Genomic DNA, 21,599 nt, shown 5'->3' with positions numbered 1-21,599 from the left:
GTGAATCTGCAATGTTATCACATTGAGGGAATCCTTGCTGAAGTTTGTTATTAACACATATGGTGTAGCCATTGTGTTTGTCATGTTGAGAGACTCCATAACATATAAATGATCTCTCTTTTGCTAAGAGGGAGTGTCAATGTTTTGATGCCTGAGAGAGAAATAACCCATACCTGCAATGAGCATCTCATTTCCTTTGTTGATGATTCTAATATTCTCAAGTTTTTTTCAATATGTAAATGGTGTGCTAGACTATGTTTCCTTCCTTGGTTCAATCACATGTATTGGTGGTTATCTATTGTCCTTTGTTTTAATCTCTCCTATATCTTTCGACTCAATGGTTATGAACTTATGTCTCATTGACAGTTGTTTCAAAACCTCGAGTTTAAATGCTATCGTGATTATATATATTCTATCTATTGCTTATTGTATTGAGGCTTTGCATATATTGTTTTCTTCTCATAACCATCATCGCTCAGCTTTATGGTAACGATATGCAAGAGTCGTCGAGCTGTAAAAACTACGTGTGATTACCAATCATGTGTCATCAGCCCTCTTTATAAGAGCTCATGATTGTGATTATGTATTCCTACAGATTTGAAGTTGGATGATTTTGCATCATGCCTCATTCTTAATGTTGAGTGGCCTCTTAATTATGGTCTATGTCGCTCATATGTTTGTAGTGAATTGGAAACATCATTGCATCATAGCTCTCAATGTTTCAATGGAAGGGTGCTACCCATTGAGTGTCCCAAACATAATCTTTTGGTGGGATGTCTAGAATTCTTTTCTTTTCCCATGATTATTACATAGAATGCGACAAAATTTCAGTGTAACAAGCGTTAGTAATTTGGTGAGAAAACAATTAATATCATTTCTACAAGGAGTGTGATGTATGCTACAGAAATATTTTGTACATTATCCGAGCATGATTAATGTTATTGTGTAAATCATTTTGGTGTTTGTAGTATATGTGAGATGCTTAAAGTATTGTCTGTTTTGTATATGCATAGCAGATGTGCCCAAACTGTTAGAAGACAGACATCTTGATTGTCAATAGTTAAGGATCTTTGGTTATTTCATCTCCTAATCAAGATTGAGAACATTGTATTTGGATATTGAGCATTCAATGAAGTATCGATCTTTTGTGTGGTTGAGTTTATTACCCTTGAGTGGAGGGATTTGCCAAGATTAACCATTGTCTCATATGTTCCTGTCTGATTTTTTGCTTTTGAATATTGCAATTATTGTATTCTGGTTCAAAATTTAACATATAGCTACTGTCTTGTTTCTCCGCCAATCCACTATCCAATTCCATTTTCTATATATGGTTGAGTTCAATGTATAAGGGTTTCATATAATCCATGATGAATGACAGTATCACTGTCCATAAAAAATCAAACATTATCAGCAATCATATTTTGTGCCAAAGTTTCATCTGACATATAATTCTTACACATATTTCCATAACTAGCCTTTATAAGTACTATATGTATATCAGAACCGCCACCCCTGCCACCAACTTTGTCGTTCCAGAACTTCGGCCCTTTGTCCACCCGTCCCCAAAACCTGTCTTGCCGTCACCCCACCCCAACAGGCAGTGGAACACTGTTGTTAATGATTCATTTATGATAGGTTTATATATATAGACGCACAATGTAAATTAGTTATGGCCAGGCATGCATCATGGCATAACAGATTTATCAGGTCAAACAAGACCTCACAAAATATGAAGGTTGCCTAACATCTTGAGCCAACATGAATTTCAATGATTGAATTCATGATTAATAGAAATTGAGGTGAAAAAGCTATTTTATTTCCAAAATATTATCAAAAGCTGGCTAGCCATTACTCTGTAGGTTATCAGATTTTCTGTAGGCATTATGTTCTACTTACCTCTGCAACTTTGGATCCTATCCATTTTTGTCTTTCAGATGCTCTCTTATCATTTGATCGCAAAATGGGCTCCTCATATTTTCCCTTAAAACTGGTTGAAGGTCCCAAAAAATAGCAAGTCAAAAGCCATCAAATAAAATCACAATACAATTTATTACCAAACACACCTACAACATTGGGATAACAACTTACTCTCTCTTGTCTCCAAGGAGTCCTGGAACACAGAAGTCAAATAAAGCCCACATTTCCTGCCATTAAGACAAGTTAGTGATAAACCCTTCGAGAATCTATCAAAAGCAATTCGAAGAATTGACACCTAAATGTTTGAGAATTTCAAGAGGCTACCAACTTAAATAATTAGGACTGCTGTCCTTCAAATAGCCTACCACACAAATCACGCTAAGTCAGATCAAAGAACTAAAACACAACTATTGAATTATCTTTTACCCTTAGGTTATTTTGAATTGGTGTACCACTGATAATAATGCGATGTCTACTTGGTATCTCTCGAAGGCTTTTCGCACGCTGTGTACTGGGATTTTTAATGATGTGACCCTACGAATTCAAAGAAAATAAATATGTCAAGGCCTTATCAAATGTTAAAACCAGCACCTTTCATACTGCTTTACATAGAACATTCCAAGCTACCAGAAATAATTAGCATTAGAAATATTCCATGCAGATCTAGAGGCAAACCAATATGAAATAACATCACACACTTATAATAAACAACTGAAATCAACTATGAGACATAACAAGAAAAAACATTACTTTTCTCAACAATTGTCAGAATATGCATGACCAATTCCTTTTACTTTGCCTTGTGTAAGCTTAAGTTACAAAACAAATGCACAAGCAATGTGATTCATTTGAATATAGTAAAACAAACTAGCCACACATCCCTCTCCCCTCCACAGCCCCACACATCCACAATGAATCCTACTTGCATAATTTAAAAGGTATTGGTCAAAAAAGCACTGTACAGAGATCTTGCTAACCTCATCCAGTATGACATAATCCCATGTAAAATTGTTTTCACCAGCATCGTCAGATCCATCATTGCCTTCATAATTGCCTCTTATTGCTTTCCAATTATTCCTCACAATATCATATGTTGTGAGCAGAATGCCTCCAGCCTGAAATTCAACCATAACCATAAAATATTATTTTTCTTAAATTGGAGGTATATTTAGATTACTAAAACAATCGATAAGAAAAATGATATTTACAAAAAAAAGAATGACAACATAATCTCCTATGCATCAAGATGAACTAGTACATACAGATCAAAATCTACGTTTATATTTGTGTAACCATAACCCAATCAATTACATCATTTCTGCTTGTTGAGTAGCTCCTTCCCTTGCAAATAAATAACATTTCTCAAACTAAACTTTGCTAAAGCAGAGACTGCAGTTTCATATTTTGTGTAACTCCTACTATTGTGCTGTTCGTCTTTACTCCTTAATAGAGGTTGTGACTTCTCATTTTGTGGGTTCACCAAAATGTACCTCACCTTTCCCTCCATAGAAGGGGCATGCAGGACAAAAGTGAAAAAAAAATTTTAAAACCACTTTCCTTGTGAAGGAGAATTAAAAATGGCAGCTTTTTTGCAAATTGTGATCCAATAAATAGCATTTCTATTTGTTGGATAACTTTTGCACTTGCAAACATATGCTGCTTCTCAAACCGATCTTACTAAATTAAAGTTGCATTTAGTTTTGTCTGACTTCCACTTTCATCTACTTCATCTTCACTTCTTCTCAATAAGTTTAGACCATTCGATATTTGTATGGTTGTCACTTTTGTGTCCTTTACCCTTATCTGAACATTAGGAAGAGTTTTTGAGCCAAATTTTGCAAAAGATGCTTTCCTCAAGATTAAACGGGCGATCAAACAGCATATATATTGGTGAAAAACTTTCACTTCGTAAAATCTAAAGCTTCTTGAATTGGGGGGATCAAACAACATATGTGTTGTACAAACTCAATGTGACTTTTATAACAGTCAAATGATGCTTTGTGGGATTAACATATGCTTTACCCCTGGTAAATCCTATGTACTACATCAGTTTTCTTCTACAATTATTTGTTGAAGTTCATTTCCATTGTACTATTAACACGGCTGGTTAAATGACTGTCATGAACTAACGCTTATGTTCCTAATTTTGTATTGTGAATGATTTGCGTTCATGGAATGCAAAAGTGCAAAGTGTTAACATGAAGCAAGATGAAGAAGAAGATTGTGGTAAAGCAAGTTTCATGTGTTTATAGTTTTTCAACATTAAATGCAACTTTTCTAACTATTGAATGATGCTTTGTGGGGTTCTTAACCATAAAGTTTTCCCACAATAGATATTGTGTTCCAGGAACATTATTCTTCTACTGTTATCTCTGAAAATATGTTCATATTACAGTATTTACATTACTAATAAAATGATTGCCATGGCTGAAACCTAAAGATCCTAAAATTCTAGCATTGTACCATTGCCTACACAGGTTGTGTTTATCAATCTTTACAGATATAGGGGAAGAATTGAGATGCAGGAGAGGGCAATTACACGTATTTTTACTGCTCCCTTAAATTTTCCATAAAATGAGTATAGTTGAACATAAAACAGTTATATAATTGTTATCCATCTGTTAGAGTTTAGACTTCACAATCTATATTGTAAATGTCACCAGGCTTGGGCATAGAAATGAGTGTTCAATAAAATTGTTACTGGATTATGCATTTGACTATAGTGTCTACATGATATGCTTGACACATAGTTAACCGCCCTGAGGAATGGGGACATCAGCACAAGTTTCCGGGCATGGGGGGCAGAGGGACCTCAATTTGGGGGCAGCAAGGGGACGACAGCAACAGATGAGGGGTGTGTGTACATATTTATACATGTGGTACTCAAAATGCTAGCTATGAAAATATGTATAACAATATAAGACAAAGATTTTAAGATACTAATTTACTAAAATTGAAATACTTAAACAGTTCACTAAACATTGAACATTGAACAATAAGAATAATAAATTTAAATACTTGTATTAGCAAATGGAAGATTTCTAACCTCTATTATATAAATAGTAAATAATAATAATCGTAGATATAAAAAGTATTGATTATCTCATCATAAAGATGTTTACATTGAGTAGCATAACATGACATTTAATATGCCCAATAGAATATTACAAAAATGTTTTTATTAAAACAAGCTTTATTCTTTTTGGGTTGTACAGGGGATGCCAAGCCATACCCAGCAGTGCTCAAGGGACTTGTTCTTCTCACCCTATCTCCTTACGAGATGTCCGAATGTCCCCCCGTCTCCTCAGAGGATGTCTAGATGTCCCTCCATTATGAAGGGTGCTCCCCTTAATACCACAAACAAATAGTAGAAATACAGAAACGACAACAATTTGCAAGAATAGAAAACAGGCTTCTTATTATCTCCAATAGTATGGAATTGCAGATTTAAAAAATACGATATGCAAAGCCACTTGGGCATTTTTCCTTACAATATTCTATAACAGAAAGCCACAAAAAAAAACACTCAGAACTTCCCTAGACAACATTAAGGGCCTTCCTTATAGAGGCAATTTACCACCACTTGGGAAAGTTCTAGAATTTAGCCCTAACCCTTGAGGCCGACCAACCCTAAAATTATTTTATTTTTCATATTTATTACATTAGAGTTGGCTAGAAACAATTACAAATTACAATTTCAAGTAGCCGAACTTTTGAAAGCCAGAACTTTTTAACCGTAGATCTAATTAACTATGATAACCACTTTTTGGAAAGAGAAGCTTTTGATCTACAACACCATGGCAGCAAAGCATAGTCAACCAAGGCTTCGACCTTGTTTCGGAGCCTCTAAGGCCTTCAAATTTGAGCTCAAAATTTTAGTGCCAAAAAACTTGAATAACTTCACCAATTCAAATGGTATGGCAATAACATCAACTGGCAAGCTGATATATCTTAGATGAACCTAGACCTATGAAATCAGAATATTCTACGCTTGTATGAGCAACTTACTAAAAAAAATAAAAATATTAAGTTTCCACAAATAGTAACTATGCACTAAAAAAACCCTTATTGAAAAAGACAAATAAAGAAATATTTTTGGGTGGTACAAGGTTGCACTTACACCCAAGATGCTCTTACATCACCCCAATGGTGACATAGTGGTGGCGTCACTAGATATGCTAGAACAGCATCCCCATGTCCCCGATGTGCCCTCATCTCGAAGACATTGGGATTTTGGGGTGGACGTGTCCCAAAGTTACTATGGTTTTCCATAATGCCTATTATAAATTTTGTGGGTTATATTATTGTCTCTTCCATTGGGAATACGATTCCATGGCATCTTTGATGCAACCATTACAAGTGTATCCAGCAATCGTGATTAAAGGAAACTCAAACTCAAACAAACTTTCAATAAAAGACTTGACAAACATTGTGAATACATGATGACATTCACATTTTCTTCATTAAAAAATTTCAATAACATTGGTTGGGTGTTTCTACATACCTACAAGCCAAAATTGTCAATAGTTATCCTTGTCCTCCCACCACTTAGCAAACACAAGTTCATAAAAAGACAGGTTGAAATTAACAGTCTCAATATTTGAGATTTGGTTCTACATTCCCCTTCCTCCAAATTTATGTAATTGCTTGTGTTTGATATCCTAACCAAGTAACACAACCCTCGAGACAATTCCACTTAATATATGTAGTAGTTTGGCTTTGTGTGTGTTGTTACATCCCAAATTTTTTATCTTTTAAAAATAATGTCATAGCCGTTGTAATGGTTAATTAGATACTCTTGATATCATGATCTTTTGAAATGGAAGTTATGATTACCAAATTGATTCATTGTGAAATGACTTGTTAGTTGATTTCTATTGTTTTGACAAAATGAATACTTATATTTGTGGTGGATAGTCATTGTGACAATAATCATTTATATTGTTTTATAAATATTTTGATTTAAATGGAAGATTGTGTTATTATTGTGGAAAAATGCATTTTCGTTGCAGTAGCAAACGAAGGGGGGGAAAAATTACTAAATTGGATTCAAGGAGTGGGACACCAAATGTAATCCATCTTCACATTATTAGGTATCGGCTCAACTACCTTGATGAAGGATTTAATGACTAGGCAACAAAGTACACCTGGACAATCATGAGCTACTTGGTCAACTTTATAACAAGAGAAATAATAAACCTTTAATACCATGGAAGAACTAATACCTCTTTTCAATCTAAGACTTTGCTTGAGCTCACCTTTATAGATTTCTCCTATATATATATATATATATATATATATATATATAATGCCACCATGATACTCTAATAACATCTAAGGATTGTGCTTACATGTATATATAAGTACATGTGTATGTGTCTAGAGAGAATTTAATGATAAAAATATACTATATGTACTATGAAATTACATACGCATATAGATATATATATAGGTACTATCCTAGACAAATTTTCAAGACATGATGACATAATATTATATATATGTATATACATATATATATAAACATTATATTATGCAAAGATTATGGAGAACTGTATATATATATATATATATGTTCCAACTTGAGCGTTGCCACCCTCAACGGCATATTCTTATCAAAATTTGAATTCAAATATCCTTGTTAGTGCAAGTTGAGCACATTTCTTGTAACCATAGCAAGGGGACTATATTTTCCATCCCCACAATAGAGAGAGCTCTCTCTTCCTCACGCGTTCTCCCTCTCCATTCTCATGACTCTCTTCAATTTCCCGTGTTCTCTGTTTGCGTTAAAGCATATCACAGAATTTTAAAACCAAGTTGCTCGTGTGGAGCTATGGATTTCACAGTGATTATTCCACACTAACCCCTGGTCTTATATCTTCTTCTTCTATAACCAGGTCATTTATTTCTTTTTCCATCTTGTCATTGCATTGTGAATAATGTAATATTGATTGGTCACGTAACTTCCATCATATTGTTGCATTTTGTGAAATGCATTTCCAATTCAAGAAAGAATCAATTTTCCTTTTAAATGCAATATTAGGATTGAATATTGAGCTCAAGTAGCATTGAGAGACTACGATTTGCTCCTTATTTCACTCTTATTTAGATCAGTTGTTTACTTAAGCATCAACTGCTATAAGATTGGGGCAAGGAATCCCTAGCCAACAGGATTATATAATGCTCTATGATGTGCAAATTTGCATTGCAATATCTTATGTGTCCTTGGAATTTGATATGTACCAATTGTATATGTTTTCAACATAATACCACAAACAATCTTCAAATTTAACAGAATCTCATGACTACCAGCATTCTCCTAGGAAGCACCCAAGGCCAAATGGAGCCAAGTATATATATGGGTGAAGAGGAGACGAAATCCTGCAAGAGAAACGGGGAAATAAAACAATAAATCAAAGTTTTAAATATTTGATCAATTTTTAAAAGAGAATTGTATAAGTCCAAGTCAGCTCATGTTTATCCACGATGTAATCAATTGTCAAGTCGAGCGGTGGTGATCGGGTTGTCTAATACCCACCTAAATCCTTGGTCAAGATAGTATATACACACATTTGCCATAAATGATCACTAGACGTCGAGAGTGCTAGTTGACAAAAGAAGGCTAACAAAGGTATCCCTCAACCTTATTTGTTGCTTAGTTGACACTATAACACTGGTATGCTCAGGATGCCAAGACTATGGTGCCCCAGTCTATCTTGAGGTAGGGAGGGTCTTTCTCATAAGAGATTGTGTGGGGATATGTTAAGGTTTGAAGTTGGGAAGTTAATCTTATGTCAATGCTTCTCCTCTTTGCCGGATGCCAAGGCTTGTACAACACACCAACAGTTAATTCAATTAGCTCAGTATGTATCCTAAATCTTTTCCTTGTAATTGTCTTTATATTACTTGAAATGTCTAGTCGTAGATGTGGTTGAAATTAAGATATCTTTTAGTTGAAATTGTAGAAATCAGTTAGAAAAGATAATTTAGTTATCTTCATATGAAGTGGTTGTGATCGTTGTTTAATTTGAAATAAAGTTATGATGTATTGTTTCTCAACTACTTCATGTCATTCTGTTATGATATTTAGTTACAAATCCTAGAATGTGTACTTATTTCCAACTTAGCAAAAGCAATATGTAACATGTGGTATTAGAGAGCTGAGTTCAACTTTGAACCTTGTGCCCATCACTCATCAAGATTTGTAAAACTAAAAAATTCAGAATTAAATGTAGCAAGATGTATATCCAGAAGGCTCCCTACAAGAAAACCCGGCATCCCATTATCTTTTATTTGATATAGAACATGTTGAAGCATGATTATTCCCATTGTTCCATACGCCAAGATGGTGAAACCCTAGCTCAAGCCATGCAACGAATGAAGATAGAAAGAGTTAGATGGACTCCTACCAAAAAGGTAATACTAAGGGACAAACTTTTCAAGACATGGAATGACAGATAGACTGATCCTCTCATGATCTTCAGTAAAAATTGTATAGTGCAGAAGGCACAAAATTGAAACTGAACAAAAGGCCTAGGAATAGAATAGCTAACCATTCAAATTAGTATTCCTTTGTAGTATCCTCAAAAGAGGAGGTTTTTGTAAATAAAATTTGCTTCAAATATAACTGGGAAATTGGTGAATTTGTTAAAATGACCAATTAGTAATATCTTATTTTCTTGTACTTTCTTTTGAACAAATAAATACACATTTAAAAGTATGGGCATGAAATTGATTGAAGAAAACTTATTTATATTTCAAGAGCATTCAAAATAGGAAACATGAATAGCAATGGGAATACCGTAGATAATGAAGTGACCAATGAAGTCAACCAACAGATTCCCTCGGACTTGTTGCTTCAGGTTTTGTAAGACACGCAAACGAAGCTGGAAACCATGGAAAAGAAAACGAACGACATGGCAGCCCTGATAGGGCAAGCTCAAGAGGAGATGCAATCCTTGCCTCCACCTAGAGCAAAACATGAAAATTCTGGCCATATTGAACGGAACACCCAAGTCTCACCCACGCAAGCTAAGAAACAAAAGAAACTTCAAATAGTTAGCGACCGTTGAGTAACATGGATTAGTTTTTGCAAATGTAATTACATTGTCATTGTTATTAGTATTTTCCAAATGCAAATCCCATCTCTTATAAATATAACAGTAGGAGACATGTTTCTATGTTTAATCATTATTAGTTAATACATATTAACAATATTAATGACAATATAACATATGTATTATATATAATATATATGTATAACATTATATATATATATATATATATATATATATATATATATATATATATATATATGCAGTATAATTATAATATTATATATATGTGACATATATATTAACATTGTATCTTATGATTAAATCAATCTGACTGTAGCTATAATCTTAACACTCCCTCTTAGCTAGGGAGGATTTGTTATGGAACACATTATACTCTCAAGCATATGGAGATAAATCATCTGAATGTGATATTCCTAGAATGGCGTATTTAAGAATATCAACATAAATCCATCAACACATACATATATATATTAACATATATTACATATGGAATTGGCTTCAATTCACTAAGAGGCGAAAATTCTCAACACTCCCTCTTTAGCAAAGAGAAAAATTACAACAATTATAATACAAGATTTGAACACTGCCTTAAGTGTGGTATATGATAGATTTAAGTTATGGTGTCCAGCAAGATCCAGCCCGAAGAACCATAACAAATTGATTTTCATGGTGTCCAACAAGATCCAGCCCGAAGAACCATAACAAATTGATTTTCGTGGTGTCCAGCAAAATGCGGCCCGAAGAACCATGATGAGTTGATTATCAAGGTGTCCGCCAAAATCCGACCCGTAGAACCATGATAAGTTGGTTATCAAAGTGTCTAGCAAAATCCGGCCCAAAGAACCATGATAACACTTCCTCCTAGACATCTAGCACATTTAGGTGCTACAAGTTAATGTAACGAATCTACGAGATAGGTCAAACCATTGAAAAGGTCGTCACCTTACAATGGTTACCTTCTGGTTGATACGTTCATTATCATGACTTCCAACACTCTAGGACAACTTAATCAAGTTTGTCATGATAACAAGTCTACCATTTATAAGATCGTCACCTTACAATCGTTACCTTCTGTTTATATGTCAATGAAAGATCGTCATCTTTCATTAAATATCATATGTGAAATAGTGACCACCATGAACAAAGTCAGAGGGTGGTACAAAGGCTTTCACCTTAATTTTCTCTCATAGAGAAAAATGCATTACAAGAAGTTTCACTTAGAACTTCTCGTCATAGAGAAGATATCATTCACAAAAGATTGCACCTCACAAATTCTCCCTCTGAACAATGATCCTGGGAAGTCAAGTCCAGCAGTTACTCCTTAGAGGCTCTCTTCTCCAAGGATTCTTGTCAAATTCACTCTGAATCTGATATCTGGTGAGAAGTCATCACTTTCTCATGATATACAGAGGAGTAGGCTCATTAAAATCATGCAGTTACACACATAATTCTAGACTCCCTTTGCGTATCAATCTTCTAAACTATTGTGGTGCTTTAGAAGAAGTGTCATACTCCCTCTTAATATAGAAGAATCTCATAATCTCAATCATCAAAGATGTTTGCTTCAAGAGCCTCATTTTATCCATCTTGATCATCAAGGTCTTTGGGGCTACTATCATTAGATTGAGTCTGCATAATATTTGATAGCATATGTAAAGTAGCAACCTTCTTTTCCTGTAAGAATATCCTCAACCATAAAGGAAAAGATCAATGCAAATAACCCTTATCGTATGTATAGAATCACAAATAAGAGAGAGACTACAAAGATTAGATAAATGTAAAAGATAAGAATACTAATCTGCAAATGAAGATTCAGAAGTTGTCTTTTTAGATTATTTGAGAATGGAACATCTCACCTCTAAATAAGTTTCAAGTGGGAAATGGAACATTGACTATTATTCCCCCCACAATGTAAAATTTCCACTCATTCTTATGTTGTTGAATAATTTTGTATCAAATATGACAACTCCTTTCTAATTTCCACCTTGCCCTTTTCATCCATTTCAAGTCCAAACATTGATTTACCTTAACAGTAGTAGGGAACATGTCCTTCCATTTTCTCAACTCATCCACAATTCGCCAATATCTTGATTGAGTATGATTGTGCCACATTAAAGAATCTACAACTCATACGTCGAGTATATAAATTTCCACTCATTCTTATGTTGTTGAATAATTTTGTATCAAATATGACAACTCCTTTCTAATTTCCACCTTGCCCTTTTCATCCATTTTAGGTCCAAACATTGATTTACCTTAACAGTAGTAGGGAACATGTCCTTCCATTTTCTCAACTCATCCACAATTCGCCAATATCTTGATTGAGTATGATTGTGCCACATTAAAGAATCTACAACTCATCCACAATTCGCCAATATCTTGATTGAGTATGATTGTGCCACATTAAAGAATAATTTTGTATCAAATATGACAACTCCTTTCTAATTTCCACCTTGCCCTTTTCATCCATTTCAAGTCCAAACATTGATTTACCTTAACAGTAGTAGGGAACATGTCCTTCCATTTTCTCAACTCATCCACAATTCGCCAATATCTTGATTGAGTATGATTGTGCCACATTAAAGAATCTACAACTCATAAGTTTCAAGTGGGAAATGGAACATTGACTATTATTCCCCCCACAATGTAAAATTTCCACTCATTCTTATGTTGTTGAATAATTTTGTATCAAATATGACAACTCCTTTCTAATTTCCACCTTGCCCTTTTCATCCATTTCAAGTCCAAACATTGATTTACCTTAACAGTAGTAGGGAACATGTCCTTCCATTTTCTCAACTCATCCACAATTCGCCAATATCTTGATTGAGTATGATTGTGCCACATTAAAGAATCTACAACTCATACGTCGAGTTTCATTCATCAAGGAGAGACTCCTAGATGGTTCAAATGAATTCTCAAAATCTTCATTAACTTCTCACAACAACTCAAATTTCCTTTGTTCATGCAACGGTGTTTGTTTGATCTTTTGATTAAACCAATATTACGCACATCTTGCGGTCTATCTATTCCAAATTTATATTATTAGTGCATCTAGCACAACGTGGTTTACTCCCTTTGAATTAATATGATCAAGATCACCAATGGTTAATTGATTCATATCCTCTATATGCTTCCTCTCTTTCAAGGTTGCCTGAAATGTCAGTCTCCCTTTGAATCTCAATCTCCCTTTTTCCTACAAGAACATTCTCAGAGGAAAAAGATCAAGGCACATAGCTCTTATAAAAATACAAAAATACAAATAAGATAAAGACTTAATTGATTAGTTAAATAAAATACTCAAGGATACTAAATACCCATATGATAATTAATTAATGTTCTACGTAACTTTCCAATATGACCAAGGGTAATAGGTATTTGAATATTCACTATTCATAATAATAAAATATGTTAATAGATCAATATTAATAGATAAGCATGCTAGTACTAATATAACATACATGCTTACCTTATTTTTACTTACCTTGCTCAATGATAATGTGGGCTCTAATCTATGTCTTATTTGACCTTAACAGATGACTTAATGGACGCACATTTTACCCGATGCCCTTACAATTATTAGGGTTAATGTTCCATGATGTAACTACAAGCTACATGGTTATTTAGTTTAAACCCTTTTCTTATGAAAGCCTTGACATTTCAATATTCCTTATACTCCATGTGTGCATTGATCAGATGGTTCCTGAGTCATTTTTGCCTCACGGTGTGTACATTCACAATAATGTGGCCCTTAGCTGATGTCACCCTCCATCCTTCCTATGCATATTATTACATAACTTTATACAACTATTAATCATGTCCCTATCTTGAAATGGTGGGAGTTATCAATTGTTTACTAATGAAATACTTATGGCAAACGCTAAAGACTACACAACCCCGTTTAACATGCTGGTGTATTGTAAATTATATCATATTATTTTCTTAGATGAAATTTTCGTTCATCATACATAAATTCTTGCTAATAGATATTTAGAAATACATTGTCATTGATCTTTCTTAGTTATTCGTTGTTTTCATTGTTTAATCGTGTTTTGTAAAACATAGGAATGTTTTCTAAACTTTTAACTTGAATTTCTCAAAATCTTCAGGCAAATCAAACATCTAAACAAGATCCATGTCATCCACCAAATCATTTATTACTCAACTTGTCTTGTTTAAGACATTGACTTCTTTGCTTCTGAGAGCCATATTCCTGTAAACTTGGCCTTTTGACATTTTCAGATTTTGTGGTTTCTTGAAGAAGCATTTTGATCATTTTGTTCTTTTAGACTTTGCTTTAAAGGTGGTCTTTTAGGGGCAATATCTTCATTCTAATCATTAATGTCATTTATTTGGGGTCCAAATCATTTGGCTTTTGAATGCAAAGAGCCTTCGTATTGGATCTTTATTTGTAGCAGATCATAGCTTCTCTCTCATTCTGAATTGCTCACTGATCCCCAAAGGATGGAATAGATCAGAAGTGGCATATAATGGGTTATCATGTCCATTTGTTTTGCAGATTTAAATTTCAAACTTCTCATTATGAAATTATGACAAACCTGGTTTGATACAATGGACTAGACATTAGATAACTCTGCAATTCATCTTTACTCTAATGCTATATAATATTATTTCGTTTTTTACTTCATTCTAATGATTACTTGTTTGAAATAGTATTAATAATTATCCTATTATGTGTACTTCACAATTCATTTGGTATTTTCTAACATCGTGTTCTATAGGACGCAAAAGAACATAAGAGTGGATGTTGGATGAATGCATTTTTTGCATATATCTATATGCCTGATGTAATCAATATCTTCAACTATACTTGTGACAAGCAAGTCAAATGCATACAAAAGTTGTTTAAGTCTATGTGTTTCATCTTCTTTTCTACATTTGCAACTGACTCTGATACCATGTTGAGTAACATGATTCGGTTTCTACAAATCTTATTACACTACCATTTTTATTGGTATTTTTCAAATGCAGATCCCAATCTCTTATAAATATAAGAGTAGAAGACATGTCTCTATGTTTAATCATTATTAGTTGATATATATTAACAATATTAATCACAATATAACACATGTATTATATATAATATATATGTATAACTTATTATATATATAATATAATATATAATATATATGTTGTATAATTATAATATTATATATGTGTGTGTGTGTGTGTGTGAGTGAGTGATATATATTAACATTGTATCTTAGGATTAAATCAATCCAACTATAGCTATGATTTTAACAGTGACTTATCCTCGGATATTAAAAAAATCAAACCACCCTGATTCTTTGGCTCTGAATTGGGAGAAGATGGAGAGGCCTAGGTAACTGAGATGGAACAATACTTTGAAATTAGGAGTTTTTCTTAAACATCGAAGGCAGTATGGGGAATATAACACCTCTCAAGTGAAGCGAGCACTTGGTGGGGAAACACCAAGACAAAACTAAACATTAAAACACTTGAGGTCACTGGGGATAAATTCATATCCATTTTCAAAAATCGATGGTTACCCTAGACTTTCTATTATCAGAATCCTAGACAAATGGATATGAGTGTACACAAGTATTGGGAGAAGTTCACTAGATTGTAGAAGGATGTACCCTCATATCAACAAGACAAGAACCTAAAGGTAAGGAAATTCATTATAAGGTTGAACAATAGGATCAGAGGAGCAGTAGATGTACTCGCCTCCCGAATTATGGAAGAAGCCCTCGAGAGAGCAATCCAACAAGAATACAAGATAAAGAGGGATGACTCTATCCAGGATAACAAAAGGAAAACCAATTGGAACACTAAAAGGTCAGATTCGAGATCCCATAAAAAGCATTTTAAAAGTTTCAAGCTCAATAAATTGGAGCCAAGAGGAAATGGACGCAGGGAATTCAAGGGTATTCCGAGAGGAGGCAATAAAGGAAATTAGAAGAAGGGACCGCCCTTAGGATGTTACACCTATGGAGGGGATCATTACACCAACAAGTCCTTGAATCAATCAAGTACAAATCAGCCACCTTGACCCCCATTACCACCACAGCAGATTGTCTACCAGTATAGGATTCACACAGCATTAGACAATCAACAAGCAAAGCATCAACTGGGGTCAGTAGAAACCTCGAGTAAGATCTACAGAAACCCTATTTCTATATTAATTGATACAAGATCAACATAATGTTTTGTATCCCCAAAGTTGTTAAGTAGATTCCCTAGAAGAACTAGTTTTATGGCAAATCCATGGACTATCTAGTATGCAAACAAATGAAGGGCTAAGGTAGAGTAGTGCTTGTTTGAGGCCCAGATTGACTTTCCGAATTTTTCGACAAAGCTGAATCTATATGTAGCACCTATTGGGTCCTATAATATAATCTTGGGTATAGATTGGCATAATGAACATAAGGCTAAGGCCGACTGCCTTGCCAAGATAGTAGAATGTTTAGATGATCAAGGAAAACCTGTAACCATCAAGGGAATTATACACAAGGTCAAAACATGCCAAATATCTACCTGCAACTTAAAAGATGCAAAAGAAAGGGGTGTGAAATTTTCACGATAAAAATATAAGACTTGAGAAAACATGTAGATACTACTTATGGTGACAACTACATCTTCGAAGATGGAGAAATTAAAGAAAATTTGACAAGATAACATAATATTATATATATGTATATACATAATATAGAAACATTATATTATGCAAAGATTATGGAGAACAACATATATATATATATATATTTCCTTATGTTCCAACTTGAGCGTTGCCACCCTCAACGGCATATTCTTTTTAATATGTGAATTAAAATATATCTTGTAACTATAAGTCGAGCACCTTTCTTATAACCGCAACAAGGGAACTATATTTTCCATCCCCATGGTAGAGAAAGCTCTCTCTTCCTCACACATTCTCCCTCTCAATTCTCACAACTTTCTTCAGTTTCCCATGTTCTTTATTTGCGTTAGAGCTTATCACAGAATTTCAAAACCAAGCTGCTCGTGTGGAGCTATAGATTTCATAGTGATTGTTCCGCACCAACCCTTGGTCTTATATCTTCTTCTTCTATAACCAAATCACTTTTTTTTTTCCATCAGATCATCGCATTGTGAATAATGCAATATTGATTGGTCACGTAACTTCCATCATATTATTCGCATTTTTTTAAATGCATTTCAGATTCAAGAAAGATTCATTTTTCCTTTTAAACGCAGTATTAGTATTGAGCATTGAGCTTGATTAACATTGAACGGCTACAACCTACTCCTTATTTCAAACTCTCATTTGGATCAATTGTTTACTTAAGCATTGATTGCTATAAGATTGGGGCAAGGAATGACTAGCCGATGGAATTATATAATGCTCTATGATGTGCAATATCTTTTGTTTCCTTGGAATTTGATGTGTACCAGTTGTGTATGTTTTCAACATAATACCACAAACAATCTTCTAATTTAAAAGAATCTCATGACTACCAACAATCTCCTAGGAAGCACCCGAGGCCAAATAGAGCCAAGTATATATATGCGTGACAAGGAGGGAAAATCCTACAAGAGAAAAGGGAAATAAAACAATAAATCAAAGTTTAAAATATTAGATCAGGTTTTAAAAGAGAATTGTATAAGTCTAAGTCAACTCATGTTTGTCTAAATGTAATCAATTGTCAAGTCGAGCGGTGGTGATCGAGTTGTCTAATACCCACCTAAATCCTTGGCCAAGGTGATATAGAGACATGTTTGCCATAAATGATCACTAGAGGTCGAGAGTGCTAGTTAACAGAGGAAGGTTGATGGAGATATCCCTCAGCCTTGTCTACTGCTTAGCTGAAACTCTAACACCAATATGCTCAAGATGGCAGGACTATGGTACCTGAGTCTCTCTTGAGGTAGGGAGGGCCTTTCTCGTAAGAGATTATGTGGAGATATGTTAAGGTCCACAATTGGGAGCTTAAGCCTTTCTCCTCTTTGCCGAATGTCAAGCCTTGTACAACACACTAACGATTAATTCAATTAGCTCAGTATGTATCCTAAATCTTTTACTTGCAAGTACCTTTATATTGCTTGAAATGTATAGTCGTAGATGTGGTTGAAATGAATGTATCTTTTAGTTGAAATTGTAGAAATCGATTAAGAAAGTTAATTTAGTTATATCTTCATATGAAATGGTTATAATCATTGTTTAATTTAAAATATAGTTATGATGTATTGTTTCTCAACTGCTTGATGTCATTATGTTATGATATTCAATTACAAATCCTATAATTTGTACTTATTTCCAACTTGGTAAAAATGGTATGTTACAGCTACATTTACAAAAAAAACTCAAATTCAAAAAATACAACATGCCATTAATTTCATGTTTTTATGAAATTGTAATTTTCATTATTATCTCTCTTTTTTTCAGTTTTCAAAACATAATGGGGACAGATTATCTTAGAAGAGATGATTTCACCTTACATAAGAGCATATATAATAGCTACAAATAGGCTTGTGGTCTATGAGAGTTCATTTTATTTTTTATATGAAACTCACTTTTCAGGGAATAGGAAAAGGCAATAATTAAACAATAAAGAATTTTACAAAATTTAAGAAATTTAAAACATTATTTTGGCAAGGGATTGACCATAATTATCATATAGACACATTATGAAACAATGAGTTGAATTGAGAATCCACATTAGACAACATGCAAATTAACAACATTTCAATGTCTAGTCATTTGATTTTCTTTTATCAAAGTACACATAGAACAAAAAGAACAAGCACATATTTTCTAAATTGCTCAGAATCCGTAAAAGGTTCATGTTAAAGTGTTAGTAAATACAAAAATTAATACATGATGGGCAAAGAAAATAATAGGATTTTGAACTACTATTAAAAATAAACCAAAAGAAGAAATCTAATTCTCAACATAGATCAGCATAAACCAATCGAACGAAAGTAACCCCATGTCAAAGAAGAAAACGGCCAAACTTGAAGACCAAAAAACACTTGCAAGTGAAAAAAATGTTGGTATCTCTAACTGTTGTTGTCTATTAGTGTCAATCACTTAGTCATTTACAAGGTAGAGTTAGATGGTCATCACTACAACTGAGCTACTCTACATAGGCCGAGTCATGTACATAAGATAGTATGAACCGAGTAGTTCTATATAAGCCGAGTAAGGAATGGTCACAGAGCAATTTTCTATATGGACCGAGCTCATTCAGCCACCAAGTGAAATTCCAAGTATATAGTACCGAGTGATATAGTATGTGTCAAGCATCAAGAAGTTAATATAGGCTGAGCAAGAGCATTGTCGAGCACCAATAACAGTAGAGGCCGAGCAACACAGAGATTACACAAAAGTGAGGAATGGAATAGAGTTTTAGGTAAAACGAATATCAAGCCAACTTGGAAGGATTATTTATGTTTTGAAGAGGTTGTTATATAACATTTAATACTTGTTGAGGTTGTTATAGAACATTTACATGACATGAATCACATATCCCCATGTGTTTGTTCAACGATCAGGATGAAGAGGCAAAACATAGAACCATCTAGAACACTCTTGATGAAATCTTTATATAGTGATGATCTTAACCTAGATCATGCGTGTGTGAGAGCTGAGAAAGTGGTCGTGAGCGCACATGTGAAGAGCAGAAGTCATTCAAGGATTTTGTTATCATCTAACAGAACCAGTGACCTATTCATAGCAATGAATGTGAAAGGGAAAGACAACAGTTATCAGAATAGAGGAGAGAATCAGTTACTAAGGAGAAGACTAGCTTACAAAGCAAATAGAGAGTCAAGTACTAAGTCAGTTTTAACAGACTTGAATCAAGGTAAATCTCTTAACAGAGTGGTCTTAACAAATCTTTGCAAATCTCCTAACATGGTCCTTACTTAATTGTAAGTGTTAAATTCCCTAACAAGGTGAAACCTAATAGTTTCTTAAGTCTTTAATAGGACAAACTCTTCATAGGGTAGATCGTATATTATGGTCAAACATTGTAACCATAGATGGAAAACTCGTCGAGTTTCCTAGCTCGGCGAGTTTTTCACCAGTTAACTCACCGATTTAAAAACTCGGCAGTCTGGTAAAAACTCGCCGAGTATTCGGCGAGTAATTGGCAAAAACTCGGCGAGTTTTTATGAAAAACTTGCGATTTACTGGTGAACGCGGCCTGTGACGGATTAAAGCGGCAGTGAGTGTGTTTTTTCTCATTCTTTGTTGTATTTGCATTGTTTAGAGCCTTGAGGAGTGAAGAGAAGAAAGTTTGGAGGCATTCTTGGCTGATTGCAAGTGATTCAAGGCGGATTTGAGTGGATTGTAGAGGATTCTAACCAATTTTATAAGACAAATTTCTTTCCAGGTATGTTCATCTTATCATAGTTTGAAAACTTTTTATAGTTTTATAACAAATGTTCTTTTGTTTTTGTTGTTGTTTGTAAATGTTTTCAAATCATTTAAAATCATTTTGAATCATTTGAAACCCTAGCTTCTAAGGATATGGTTGAAATTTGTTGTTTGCTAAGGATATGGTTGAAGTTTGAAGTTTGAATCATTTGAAACCCTAGCTTCTAAGTTCTAACTTTGTTTATTCATTTTTCTATATATTTATGTGTAGGGCAGCGGTCAACCATTAAAAAAATGACAAACCCGCAAGAAGAGTGGCCACAAACACCATGCCCATCTGGATATATAGGCACTTGACCTAAAAATGCAAGAGATAAGGCATGGCGGTATGCCTATGAAGCTCCAAGTCCAAATGATATTGGGAAGGTGATATGCATTCCCTGTGAGAGAATTATTTCTGGAGGCATAAACCGCCTCAAATATCACCTTGCAGGCATAAAGAAACATGACTCAAATCCTTGTCTCAAGGTTACTGATGAAGAAAAGAGATTCATCAATGCCCTACTTGCAGCTGCTAAAGAGAAAAAATTGAATAGGGAGAGAGCAAAATTAGCTATGAGAGCAGCCATAGCTGAATCTGAAGGAGCTCCTTTTGATATGCAAGAGGAAGAAGAAGCACTTGAGAACATACCAGAATCTCTTCGTGGCCCACGGATCCGCAAACAAAATTTCTCTTTTACCAGTTCCACTTCTTCTACATCTCCTACTTCATCATCACCATCTGGATCCCCATCAGGGATAGGTGGTTATTTTGTGCCCAAGAACACACCTGGAGCACAGCCATCATTAGAGGGCACTGCATGGTTTAAGGAGGTGCATGAGCAAACTGATATTGCAGCAGCTGATTTTTGGTTTTTAAACAATATCTCAATGAATGTCGCTGATAGTCCCTATTGGGTCAATATGGTGAATGCAATGACAATATCAAGCAAAGGGTACAAGCCACCTAATCGCAAGGATATGAGTGGAAGGTTAGTATTTTACTATTTAGTAATTGTAAATAATTGTGATTCACTTTAGTTCATTGTTATATTTAAATATTAATTGTTATAACTTATTTCCTAATTTTTTACTAACACTTACACTTTATTTAATATTACACCTAAATTTTGTAGGTTGCTTGACAAAGCGGTTGGTAGGGCAACATTGTTGATAGAAGACCAAAAGAAAGAGTGGAAGAAGTATGGCTGCACCATTTTATC

The 21,599-nt window shown here is 34.2% G+C and overlaps 1 protein-coding gene across 1 annotated transcript in view; it reads right to left on the bottom strand.

Annotated features, from left to right (window-relative positions):
- CHR24 (chromatin remodeling 24) overlaps positions 1-21,599 on the bottom strand; it is an 83,541-nt gene that overhangs the window by 37,094 nt on the left and 24,848 nt on the right. Inside the window, exons 5-8 of the mRNA XM_089792588.1 lie at positions 2,895-3,032; positions 2,344-2,451; positions 2,089-2,144; positions 1,897-1,987 (exon numbers count right to left, since the gene is read on the bottom strand). Of these exons, the coding sequence (XP_089648714.1) occupies positions 1,897-1,987; positions 2,089-2,144; positions 2,344-2,451; positions 2,895-3,032 (393 nt within the window). The remainder of the gene's footprint in view (positions 1-1,896; positions 1,988-2,088; positions 2,145-2,343; positions 2,452-2,894; positions 3,033-21,599) is intronic.

The sequence above is a fragment of the Cupressus sempervirens genome, chromosome 7 (assembly GCF_028749045.1).
Source record: "Cupressus sempervirens isolate cs-2001-9-10 chromosome 7, ASM2874904v1, whole genome shotgun sequence".
Lineage (NCBI taxonomy): Eukaryota > Viridiplantae > Streptophyta > Pinopsida > Cupressales > Cupressaceae > Cupressus > Cupressus sempervirens.
Note: the sequence above shows the minus strand (reverse complement) of the source record. Positions and strands in the feature narration are given on the sequence as shown.